Here is a 13,728-nt window from a genome sequence, read left to right as displayed (position 1 = left end):
GGTAAGTTTAACGACCCAAACTAGATACATACCCCAATATACAATATTCATAACACAAACAGTATCTAGGGGTCAAATGACCATATGACTCAACTGTGGACACGGACCTCAACACAATACAAAAAAAGTAGTGGATACCCGAAAATGCGAACAAGTGTGACATGTGATTGCCAAGTGAAGACTCAAAGACATGGGCAAATATTCCCATCAGTAACCATTCTGTACCGCCCTTTTTATCATCATTTGCGTTCTCCTTGCCCAGGAGACAAAACAACACAACACATCCTACTGATGTTATCAAGGCTATGTGTAGTTCTTAAAAAAATGTGTTATCAAGAAGGGTGGTATTTCTAAGGAATGTAAATATATGTGTGGTTACTGAATAAGCAGTGCAAAAAATGAGTGAAAAAACAACAACAATAAGTGTGATTAAAGATAAAATTGGATAAACTGAGTAGATTGTTAGTTTTAATGATATCTCTCGATTGTCCAAGTTTTAAAAAACAAAATTAAAATACACATTTAACAAAATATCTGTAAGCAATATTGGTCGATATGTTTCAGCATTTTACAATGAAATAGTTCCTATGCTTTCTTCAGGACCTGTTGGTAACTACTGCTTATCAAGTGAGAATTAAAATCAATATCACCTGCAATGTTCAGGTTTCATAATCCACCACATACTATTTCCGTATCACGTTGTAGACACGACAGCCACAGGAGAAACATGGAAATAAACACAGAGAACAAATTAACAGAATCATGTCACATTCCAGACACATTCATGTAGTCAGTGTATCATAGTGAACATCACTGGATATCATAGTTATGCCATTTCGTACTGATTGATATTCTTAATTTAAGCCACTCACCCATTTGTAGTGGTGATAGCACTTCACCCCACCTGGCTGCAGCTCAGGTTTAGAGGAGCACCGAATTAAAAACAGAAATAATCATTCTCACGCACCACCCTCTTTCTCCCTCCTCTAAAACCTTTGAGATTTTTATGCCTTAATAATTTTCAAGAGTAATGCAGATCAAATGCTGGGCAATTATATTCATTTCAGTCTGTACTGATCTGCAAGAGGTTTAATTAATTTCTATGACAAGACTTTCCCTCACCCTGATTACTATATTGGGGATTTCTTTGTTGAAAATGGTGCTGGGTTTTGACTTTTTTTGAAGCGTTACACCCGCGATATGGCACCGCTTAACTGAGTACGTTTAGGTCTAGTTTTCCTGCTTTTGTGACATCTCGACTGTCGAGGCTAGGGCCTACTTGCTCGCCAATCCACCTTAGTCGGATGCAGCCCGCTGTAAACTTATGGCTTCCATAAAACAGATTAAGTCCACTCATGGAAATCTTCTCTACAGCTTCGTACAAAACTCGCCGACGAGAACAACTCCTCAGACACCGCCGGCTGTGTTGCCCCGCTGAACTTTTCATTCTCAGATATTTTTCCTTGAAATTTCTTCTAAATTTGAAGGTAGCAGACGCTGGACCCAATCTATTTTATGTATCCCAACCGCACTCCATCGCGGTCGGCCACTACTTTCGACTTTTCTCTGTTCTTTTGTAACTAGATGTCTGTAGTTGGCGCTTTGACCTTTTAGGTGCTAGAATTTACTAAAACCTTTAAAAAGTCATAACTCCGGTTCCACTTATTGGATTTTTGTCATTTTGGTGTCAAATCATTTATTAAATTTTGCTCCATTTTTGTAAAATGGTGTAGGATTTTCCTTATTTTATGTTTTCACTTTATTACTGTTTAAGCAATGCATAAATACTTTAAACACTCTCTCCAAGTTAAGCCTGACAGCTTTTGTGCCAAGCTGTTAGAGGGTTAAGCACAGGGTAATTTAGTGACTTTTTCTTTCGCACCCTGACAAGGATGTGGCTGTTGCTTGCGTAGAGTTTCACCCCCCTCAACATACAACCCATTTTTCAAACATTTTCAGCACTTGCAAGATTTTCCAGTGGCAGCATTTGGAGTTAGGCTTGCTGAGGGAGGAATATTTGAAATTAACCCCCAGGCTAGGTGAAAAGTAAATTTGTATTTCCAATGGATGGTTTCCAGCAGCAGTTAATATTCACTTCAAGATTTTATTATTTTTTATTTTGGTTTAATTTTTTTAAGCACTTGTTCACTAATATAGGCATATTGCCTCTACTGAACTCTAAAAGTACTAAAAGGGTATGAAGGAATTACCAAAAAGAAGAGTTTTGACAGCCATTCTAAAATCTAAATAGGACTGAGTGCTCATGATGTCCGGAGGATCAATCACTTATAGATTAACAGGAGTATGTCAGTGCCTTGAAATAGCTGGTATTTACCTTTATCTTTCGAAGCCTAAAAAGACAATGTTAGTCTTTCAGCGGTGCTGAAATTATTCAAGGAATCAGTAGTGTAACAGATCAGTCCATTGGTAGATCCTAAGTCATTGTTGATTTCTCGGTTGACCTAACATTTTTGAGGATTCAACCTTCAACAGCGAATTTAAATTCAATCAGTATAGGGTACCATCCTTTGATACCCACTGCAGCACCAGATTACTTTTTTAGACATCTGACCATTAACAGCAGCTGGTGTTAATGTCCTATGAATTTCTAACAATCTCACTTCTCCCTGGGTACTGAGAGGACTAATGTTCAACTTTCAGGATTTTAGCCATTGTAGACAGGATTCTTTGGCTGCCTCTCAGAAAATCTACGCCTTTGTTCATTACAAATTATAATTATGATTGCTATATTGTGTTGTATCTGTGTACTATAATGGAAAAATATAGCTTTTCATTTGAATAATTCAGTATAACTATGCACCGATTTCCTTTTTTAGTTTTTCTGCTGCAAGGAGTTTCAGAATCTGTTTGAGTCCCTTTTTCGTGAACAAAATGAAGGGCAAGAAAAGGATGGCATTGACTTCATCTCCATTGCTCCTCACCCACCCCATGGCAGTGCACTAGAAAGACAGATGTCGAAGGAAAGAGCAGCCCAAAGGTAATTTCACTTGAAGCTTTATGTATGTTTTTGTATGTTTACATGCACACATCCTTATTTAAAACACCTCCTTTTTTTAAAAATTCAAATATATGGGGGAGAGGATGTGGCCTAACGGCAAGGGTGGTCGTCCTTGAAGTTGGGAAACCGGGTTCGAGCCGCGGCAAGGATGCTCAAAATCTTGTCATTCTGGGTAAGTCACTTAATCTCCTCATGCCTAACAAATCAAGCATTTGCAATGCAATAGGTCTCGCAAATGCGAGATTATGAGCTATCGGCATTGTAAATGATAATGCCTTTTATTTATATGTTTAAACAATGTGCAATAATAAAAGGCATTGTCATTCACAAAATCAATAGGTCAAATTTTCGAAAATGCGAGGCCTATTGCATTGCACATCCTTGTTTAATGCTCTCACCAAAGACCACACTGTTGTGCAATTTCAAGAGCCCGTGACATTTACTTTGCAAACAAAGTGTATATATGCGGGTGTGTGCTTAGTTTTGGATTCATAGGCCAGTTTATTTGCTCTTGTTATTTTAATACAATAACTGATAGGTTGCGTGTTTAATATTCTATGGCTTTGTGTTCCATTTGCCGTATTTCTGTAAGTGTGGCAAAGGCTCAAAATTATTTTCACGTTGATGTTAGCAGGGTTGTGATAACTTCTTTTTAGCCATTAACCCCTTAAGTGCTGCCGTCGGCCAACGGTCGTCACGGCCACTACCTCCCCAGTGCTGCGCACGACCGTTGGACGTCCATTCAGCACTAGTTCCAATGGACAGCGCAGCACTGGGGAGGTCTATTTACAACGCTTTAAAGGGGTTAAAAGAAAGTTAGTCCAAAACAACTTGTGTTGCAGCTGAGGGTAAGCGTTCATGTTAGTTCATGTGCAGGAAAATGTTTTCATTTTCCTTAACAATATGTAACTAAGTTCTATTAGAACTCTTGTGTAGTTCTTATAAACCTATATAGGATCTGCGTGTTTAGACAACAAAGGCTATTGGATTGGTGTTTAGAATGATTCCAGACACCCCCACCGAATATGTGTGCCTTTATACCAGCTAGCTCACAGTGCCACTAGAAACCCCACGTATGAACATGACAACTCTGTCCCATCAGGGATCGTGGAAACAGTGTGATACTTTTCGCTTAGTCACTTGTGCTCACTTTGTCTCAGAGAGATACACAGAATAAAGGGTGGGTACGTTTTTCAATAAGCATTTATTGAACCAGCGTCATTCTAGTGTAAAATAGGTGTGCTGAAACAACCATAAGACAAAAACAGATATAAATGATTATAAGCACCAACAAAGTAAAAGGATGATAGAGTTCTACCATAGTGCTAATATTATGAATACAGGCAGGTATAAAATAACATGACAATAAAATGCGTACTCCTACGATGCGACCCTTACTAGATGTACCTAACTGTACATAGCATGTATGTAAGCGTAAAACCAAGAATACATCTAGGATTAAGTCAACCGCATTTCATGAAGTGAGAGACTGTGGGACCCCGTCTTGGTCTCAAGATGGACACCCCGCAAGGGATATCAGACCACTGCGAGCTGGAGTGTCTACATGGAGGAACCTCAGCGTTTCGCATCAGCCTGCCAGCATGGAAGTCATTTTTCTCCTCTTCCTGCCTCAGCAAAGATATGGTCCATTTATACCTAAAGTGGTACCCTCACGGGTTCTACTTTGCTGTGTCATGTTGGACTTAAGATGACAGAAGGAAATACGCTCATACATAGTTTTTATGCAGGAGATGGTAGTCCTGCTGAGTTTCCAAGAATCCTCATGCATAATGGATGAGGCTAGTTTTCAGGGAAAACCCTACGCCCTGTAAGCAGTATCTTAACTAGGTAAAAGGTCAGTTCCTAGAACCATTATGTAGTGCAATGGCAGGGTAAATATAGGTGAGAGATTAGGTTGCTACCTGAGCCTATATTGGGGCAACTATATGGAACATAACAGAACAAACCTGAACTTCTAATAACAATTGGATCGCTAATTAGTTAGAGAGCTGTGAAAGCAGAATTAAAGAGTTTGGCTCCCGAAATCCACGATAAAAAAATTTAAGAATGTCCATTGTAGCCAGCTCAGTGCCGAGATTGGTCCCATACATATGCACATGCTGCACCTGGTCCTCTTGTACGCACACATTTAACAAGACTGGTGGCGGCAGGAGGGGTCAGTGCAATGCTAGCACCACACCTGTTGCCCCGAGGCTTAATGCCTCCAGAACATGTAAAGTAGGACACTGCAAGAAAACAGACACTTACCGGCCCCCTGTCCATGCCGTACACAGAACCCATGCACAATGTGCATAAACAAGCCAGTGGTCACAGTTGCGCATGAGAGACACTCCTGCCCTCCTGCAGTAAGAGAAACTCATTACAGAAAATTGTGCTTACAGAGTAAATAAGACATACCTTGTAACAACCGAAGTAAAAGAGCCAATCCTCATAGGAGGTTACAAATGAAGACAAGGGGGTAATAAGGAGGGACTAACAGGTCTATTAATCAATCAGAAACCACCATTTATTAAGGACAGCGACACAAGCCAATGAAAAATATGAGCGGAGATTGAGAGGGCTTCAAGTCCATACTCTAATACAGCATGCCTCGCAAAGCAGCGCATACGCTGCCCAGGCTCGACCTGTCAGTCTGTTACGCAACTGGTGCTCATGTAAAGTGATGTGATACCTTCGGGTCTAGTTTGCGCTATATAAAACACCCAAAAAAACAAAAAAACAAGTGTGGACTCTTGTTTTGTAGCTTGGGCTTCAGGTAGGTGCTGCTGAACTCTTTTAAGTTCACCTGATAATGAGCAGCAAGTGGTTTTGAAATATGAGGATGAACGCAGGGACAATTCTTTCCTTTGGGGCTCCTTTGAAAATTCCTCCAACTTCTCTCTTTTTCTGTCATTGACTATCAGCCTAATAGTAAGTAGTCTTTTTAGGTCCGGCTAAAAAGAGCCTTATATCACGTTAGTGTAATGCATCTGCAAAAAAGGGATTCCACACAAATGCTTGTGACTTCAGAACAGAGCTGTTCAGAAGTTGGTATTTATTCTTAGCATGCAAACTGCATTATGGTACTGGTTAGGAAAATAGAACAAGCACTGGCACAGCCAATAGAACTAATGTTGGCTACCTGTCTGTTAACTTAGGGGGCGATTACGATTGCGGTTAATCCGCATCCTCCTGGCCGGCGGAAGCCACCACCGGCCCGGAGGATGCGGATTAACCGCTGCAGTCAGAGAAATGACCCCCCGCCGAATTAGGATGGTGGGGGGGGTGGTCATCTGCGGAAGGCAAGACCGTCCGCCGCTTTTCCGCCGCGAGACCGCGGCAGAAAAGCTCTAATATGGTGGCGGTGTCTATCAGACAACGCCTGCCATATTAGGATGCATGGGGAAACATGCTTTTCCACGGCGGGTTTTCCACCGTGGAAAAGCATGTGGTCTTTGGCATTTGGGGGCCCTTTTCGGGCCCCCAGGGTGTTGGGTGGTGGGGGGTGCACATGGGGGGTACCTATGGTGCCCCCCAACATTTACATGCACAAAGCAGCAGGCACCGAGCGGTGCCTGCCGCTTTGTGCATGTAAATGTAACACATGCATTTTTAACATTGCGGCGGGTGCTGCTTCAAGCAGCACCCGCCGCAATGTTAAAACATACAGGATGATCCTAATTTGCACGGAGGGACCGCCGCTGCCCCTGCGGACGGTCCCTCCTCCTCTGGGGTGCGTCCGTCCGCCATCCTAATCGGCCCCTTAGTGTGTACTTGTTTTGTCATGGATTTTGCAAACTGTTATTGTTTGGAAGGCTGACAGGTACACTGGAAAAAAGCAAAAATGTTTTGTTTGTCTGAAAAAAGCACACATTGCTGTAATAGAAACCTGCCAATTAAGGGAACTTCTTTGTGTGTGTATGTGTTCCTCGTGAAAGTGCAGAATGCCATCACTCACAGTGAGTTTAGCCAATGGCTGAAGTGGGCTGACTGTTTGCCCCATACTGTATGCTGTAGAGAGAGAAGAAAATGTGAATGACTCAATACCAGATCAATGGATGAAGAGAGCTAGATGAAAGTTCCTCTGATTAAGTTGTTTATACATAACATTTTAGCAAAAGCAAAGGTTTTCACTATGCCAGACCTAAAAATGTCCCTAGTGCTCAGGGAGAAAACTTCATCCATGTCACAGACATTTTAATTTTTCCAGTGAAAAAAACTCTGTTTAGAGGAATTCACTTGACAGAATAAAAAAGAATGCCAAGTGAGCAGGGACAGCATAGCGGTCCATTGAGTATTCAGCGTTGTTTAAAGTCTGACAGCCACTCTGGTGGATGCACTTTCAGCAAAGAGATCCCATTCCGGGGTCTCTAAATGGGGCAGGTGGTCCTCTGTTGCTGCGATATTAGGAAAAGGACTCGGCTAACATGACAGACTGATGGGCTGCCCAAAAAGTGCTAAATGAACCCCTGTCAATTTGTGCTGCTGTGAGCTGGCAATAAAGGAGATTTGCATAATGTTAGCCTTCGTGCCATGCCATAAAATCAATTACTTATCTTTCTGGTAAGTAAACACCTACTCATGGTGCTTACGATAACCTAGAATCACAGTTTACATACATTTTTGTCAGTCATTGTGCAATAAGTATATCAAACCGTGCAGAAAAGATAAATAGAAGGAGTTTTATTTCCACTGGCATCCACAGGGACGACACCATAATGTATTTAATATACCTTTCGAGTACCAAAAAAAACCTGCTCAGGGTCAAAAATGTATTGTGGGTTATCTGATCCATATAGATCCCGCCCGCAAATTTACCCCTGGCCCCAACCAAAGCCTTCAGGGAGGGTCCACAAATATTTTTAAAAATTCTAAAAGGATTGCTAATACTCCATGCATGAAGTATGTGCTTTGCACTTCTGGATAGTTGCACGCAATATGCCATTTGACCCCTTAAAAAGACAGAGATCACTTCTATTTTCTCAGGTTACTGCTTTGAATAAAACCATGTTACGTTTTATTTGTCACTAATAACTGTCTTCCCATCCTAATAAAATTCTATCTCCAAGAAGTGGGGATGTCACTGGATTTGGGCATTTCTTTTGTCTCTGATTCTGCAACTGGGAGGCAGTTACCCAACTTTGAACAAGCAGGACAGTCTGAGCTGAGAGCTACTTGCGTCTCTGACTTACGCCTAGAACTTTAGAGGATTAGAGTAATGGGGCATTTTTCCTTTGCAAAATCACAGTGCTTATGATGACTTTGAGGTTGCATAAATGGAATCGTATAGTAGTGTACTGGAGATTGTTTGTTCGGCGTAGTATATGCAACAAGGGATGCCTTCATGCATGATTTATTGCAAAAGCTGATTTTTCTTAGAGACAAGGAGACAGACTTTTTAAGAAGTTGTGTTGCCCTTGCGTCACACAACGCGATACAAAGCAACACACACGCCCTTGAGTCAGATTTTCTAGGCCATGCAGAGCCACCTTGTCTGGCTCTTCGTGCGGAGTAAATCTGGAGAAACGCAAGGCGGCATAAGTCGCTGCCTTGCAGTACTCTGCTCTGGGAAGGTGTTCCGTAGATAGTGAGTTGGGCGTGAGTGTTCCCATGCATCCCCCTATGGATTTTGGTACGTTGCCAGATTTACTAAAACTACTAAACCTGTGAATGCGTTGAAATGTGACACATTCCCAGGTAAGGTGTAACAAGGAGAAATATCTTTTTTCTCCTCATTATTTCTTCTCTCTATGTGTGCTGCTTTTTGCAGCCTAAATAGAAAGAGGAAAATGCCTCAAAGGATTGTTTTTGTGCCAGAGTGTGTCCCTTCCTGCACAAAAACAATTCTACCTGTAACGCACACACCCTTGCACCATGGCGCAAGGGTACCTGCATTAGCGCAGGCTGCACTCAGTGCACCGTCGCAGAGGGAGAGCGGGAATGCACTATATCTATTCAATATGATACATTCTTGCCCTCTCGATTTGACACAGTGCAGGGTAGCAAGTTATCTTGCTGCGTTTCATTGCATTGCATTAGGTCTACATAAATCGGCCCCAATATTAACAAATAAGTGATACTGGTTGCCAGAGTTCCATAGTTTTGGTGCAAGCATAGTGAATTCCAATCCAATCCAAAAATTCTTTATTTCGGTCGTATAGACCATAAAAGATACAATACAAAACACAGTACATACATTTTAAAAACATAATTCATACAGTTCTTAAAATAGTTCCCCACCTAATCAGCGAAGGAGGTTAAAAACAGATCATAAGTGTCCATGCGTTAGAGTTTTTTTTTCTTCCTAATCAGCCAAACTGCCATTAGAAATTTGGCTATTGCATACACAATATGGCCAAGAGTGCTAGTTTTCATTACTCTATATGCCTGTGAGTAGTTACAAAACCCCAAATTCCTGCAGAGAGGCGCTATCCAATATTTTCTAGATCTATGGTAGGCCGGGCAGACAAACATAATATGGAGTTCGTCTTCCTCATGAGTGTTGCAGCATGGGTACATCTTGTCACCATCCTTCATCCATTTATGGGTGAATGTTCTAGTAGGCAATGTACCTAACCTCCATTGTACAAACAGTTTCCTCGCGAGGATGGGGAAAATAAAATCCATAAAACTTTCAAATACATAGGAATTTTTGGATTGCAGGAACCGATCTGTAAGAGTGCCGCTGTTTTGTGCATTCAGCCATAGTAATAATCTATTGTCTTTGTACATTCGGACCAGGCTTTTGCGTGAAACCCTTCGGCAGCCCTGTTCGGGATCCTCCCATAGCTCGGATAAGTTCATGGAGTACAGTTCTTTTTTAACGAAAGTGAGCCATGGTATTTTATTGCTTTGGTTCAGGCTCATGACATGGATAAGGTCCTGCCTATAATGATGCAGTTCATTCGTAGACCATAGCCTGTGCCAGAACCTCACCGGCTTTGACTCTAACTCCTCAGCAATGGAGGGAAGGCCCATATCTAATCTCAATGGCAGGAGTGGTGTGCCTCGTGGGAGAGCCAGGAGGCGTCTAAGAAAGTTGTTTTCGACTCTTGCTAGTTTTTGGCCCGCTTTATGCCCCCATAGTTCACTCCCATATGTAGCGGCTGCCTTGGTTTGGGATTGGTACATTTCAAGAGCCGGACTGATGGGCTTATAGGTTGAGGTATTTGCCACCTTCAAGATTGCGCACGACAGCTGAGACAATTTGAGCCGAGATCTTACTATCTGGGGGTCCCATGATAGATTTTCCTGCAATGTTACACCCAGATACATAAAGGTGGTTACCCTCTCAAGACTGGCAGTACCCAAAGTGGGATTAGGTCTGGCTTTTTTTGGTGGATTGAATATCATAAATTTGGTCTTTTCTGTGTTTATCTCTAGGCCATGTTCTCTACAGAAAAGACCAAATCCATCCAGAATCCTCTGGATCCCCATTGGGGATTTGGAAAGCAGGATGGTGTCGTCAGCAAACATGATTGTCAGGACCCGCCTGCCTGCCAGACGTGGGGCATCATTGTCCTTAACGTTTTCTAGATGGGATATAACGTTGTTAATAAAGAGACAAAACAGGGTCGGTGCCAGTACGCAGCCCTGCCTCACCCCTCTACGAACAGGGAACCTTGATGACAGCACGCCATCCCTCCCACTCCTAACCTGCGCATAGTTGTTGTCATGTAGCCTAATTATGATGCTAAGTATCTGAGCTGGTACCCCTAACTTTTTCAAGACCTCCCACAGTTTCTTGCGTGGGACTAGGTCAAAGGCTGACCTCAGGTCCACGAACACCATGTACAGCCTTCCCCCCTCTATCCTTACCGTCTTCCAGTAAAGCAGGACGAGGCGGAAAATCTGGTCCATGGTGGACGTATTTTTCCTGAAGCCAGCCTGGAGGGGACTCAGGATGTCATTGTCCTCCACCCAGTCTAACAAGTGAATTGTCTTCTATTTGCTATGAATTCCTTTGCAGTTGAGAAATAATGGCCGGAATGTGTCTTATCCGACCTCTACATCTGTTGAGAAATTTATGTCGATCTCCTAGCCTCCTTTTGGCTGAGTAGCTGGTGTACATTGACTGCATAGGGTCAGGTATTTACAAAGCCTTATGGACTGTGCAGTAAAATCTATAAGCATAAACTGAATGAATGAATGTGACTTATAGAGCGCAAACTCATGCCTGAGGGCGTCTTGGCTCTATAGAAACAGGTATAGATGCAAAGCTGTTAGCAGATGGTCAGGTGTATCCTAGTCCTGTGAAAAGAGCCAAGTCGTCATAGCGATTCTGAAAGCGAGTAGAGATGGAGCAGCTTTTAGTGTAAATGGTAGGCTATTCCAGAGCACAGCTGTGGTCTTGAAGAAACTCTTCCCACCCCAAGTTGTCCTCCTAAAAGAGAGGACAGTCAATTTCATGGCAGAGCCTGTACGAAGCGTCCTCCCTAGGACATACCATGTGAGCTTCTCCTTGAAACGGACTGGCCCCAGTCCATGTAGTGATTTATAGGCCTGACAAAGAGCCTTGAGCCTGACACGTTGTCTGACTGTTAGCCAATGGAGATTCCTGATGGATCCTCTGGCAGATTCATATTTAGGGATTTTAAACAGGAAGCATGCAGCTGCGTTCTGCAGAGTTTGAAGCCTCTTCAGGGGGCCTCATGCAAGGTTAAGATAGAAGCTGTTACAGTAATTGGTCCTTGAGTGTGCCAGTGCAATGATTACTGTTCTCAGTAGCTCAGGTGGCAGTCATTTTTCAATCAAAATGAGCGTGTGATTTTGTTCACTTGTCTTTAAGTTCAGCTCTTTGTTTAACAGAAAACGAAGATGTTTTACTTTGCTTGTAGGGTCATGAAGTCGGCCCAACTCAAGCGGCCACCATTCTGTCGTCCAGAATGAGGGGTTGTTGCCGAAAATGAGGACCTCAGTTTTTAAGGCATTCAGTGTAAGACAATTGTTGTCCATCCAATTGCTCACATTTCTCATACAGGTCCTAAAGTAGAGATAAGGCTGATTTCGGATTTTGCTATAGACACCACAATTTGAGTGTCATCAGCATATGATGCTTAGGAGAAGCCAAATTTTTTTATAAGTGTTGCCAGCAGTGTGACATAGAGATTGAACAGTGTTGGACACAATGCCGATCCCTGGAGAACTCTATAGGGCTGGTAGAAAGGCCTAGATGTGAATTTGCCCAACGCCACACTTTGTTGTCTGTTGGCAAGGAAGGATTGGAGGAGATCTAACGCTGTATGTCTTTCCCCAAACTCCGCATACGGTCAACCAGGATCTCACTGTAGGCTGATATTAGCCATTATAAAGAAAGGTACATTGAAATACATTATTAAATCACTTGAACATTGCTGACACCGCACAATATAACATTGTAGGTCTACATTTAGGGAATCAAAATTGTTGCTCTCTATTAAAAGAAAAATGAACTACAACGCACTTTTCCAAATGTAGCACCATCTTAGTCATTTTTAGGTCTCGGCCTGGCAAAAAGCAGCGCATGCGCTGCACTGCCATGCAGAGGACCTTTTGGAATCAATACTATTCCAGCATGCACGAGGGGAGACACAAGACAAAAGATGTGCATACGGGGATTGGCCCCTTTACTCACAGCGTGAAACGGACGCGCTATATTTCGGAGCCAGTAAAGGCAGTGCCCGCGTGCACATCTTCTGTCCGCCCTGTAAAGAGCCGTTCACGTACCATGACGGCCGCGCTTGTTTTATCATGTGAGAGAGAGACACACACATGCACGCGTACACCCCCCCCCCCCAAGATGCAAAGATGCTTGGTATAAAAAAATTATAAAGCAAGGTAAAATCATTTGAAGAGGTGTCATGACACAGAGAGCTGTTTCCATGTGTAAAGCAACTGTAATACGCAATATCTGTTTACTTTGATCATTGCTCGTCTAATGACCGTTTTGCTTTCCTGAAACATATGCAATAGATGTTGTACCTTTAAAATGTAGTTAACTGTGTGAAAGTGCGTTTATTGCGACATTTGCTCTAAAGGGCATTGTTTTGGACAACATTTTTGCTGCCATGGAAAAATAAATATGTATATGTTGTTCTCGATTTAATATTCCGCCGTACTATTGTCTTTAGTGGTATCTGAATACGGACCTCTCACAGTTCACCATGGTCCGCCTCAGGCAGGAGTGGGGTAATGCTTTCGCAGACTTTGACTGTCCAACAGTAAGAATGTTGGTTTCTCTGTTCCATTGCCAGTAAGGTGAGAACTGCATGTACATGCAGCCGCGATGTGGCCGCGGAAGTCGCATTTCACCTGCAGTTACAGTCGCACAGCAGCGATAAGAAGCCACAGGCGTGGGTGGCAGCATGATGAAGGAACAGCCTAGTCGGGTTTCCTGTGCTTGATCGTGAACATAAAAATCATTATATTTTGTATACCACAAATCCAAAGTCTTAAATCAGCCATTGGAGAGCTATTGGGCAAGGTCTCTGCTCTAGAAAGGACCATCTGGGAAACGTGGAACGCATGGCAGTGGCGCTAGACCACAAGCGCGTCATTATTCAGTGCCACCACTTTTCTTTCGCTTCATTTCTTGTGGAAACTTCTTGCCTATCTCTTGCTGCGAGTGGCATTTAATTACGTTCTGAATGTTTTGAAAAGCCTAAAAGGCTGTCTCAGGTACCTACCCTGCTGTGAGCAAACATCATGAAAACTGATTAAAAAGGATAACA

At 42.6% G+C, this 13,728-nt stretch overlaps 1 protein-coding gene across 3 annotated transcripts in view; it reads left to right on the top strand.

Moving 5' to 3' along the window:
• The window catches only part of ERICH6 (glutamate rich 6), a 407,363-nt gene that overhangs the window by 180,190 nt on the left and 213,445 nt on the right, over nucleotides 1-13,728 (top strand). For all 3 annotated transcript variants that reach the window (XM_078666090.1, XM_078666089.1, XM_078666091.1), the window contains one exon: nucleotides 2,838-2,998. In XM_078666090.1, the coding sequence (XP_078522216.1) occupies nucleotides 2,838-2,998 (161 nt within the window). The remainder of the gene's footprint in view (nucleotides 1-2,837; nucleotides 2,999-13,728) is intronic.

The sequence above is a fragment of the Lissotriton helveticus genome, chromosome 11, assembly GCF_964261635.1.
Source record: "Lissotriton helveticus chromosome 11, aLisHel1.1, whole genome shotgun sequence".
Classification (NCBI taxonomy): Eukaryota; Metazoa; Chordata; class Amphibia; order Caudata; family Salamandridae; genus Lissotriton; species Lissotriton helveticus.
The sequence above is the reverse complement of the archived record's forward strand: the minus strand, read 5'-3'. Positions and strand labels throughout refer to the sequence as shown.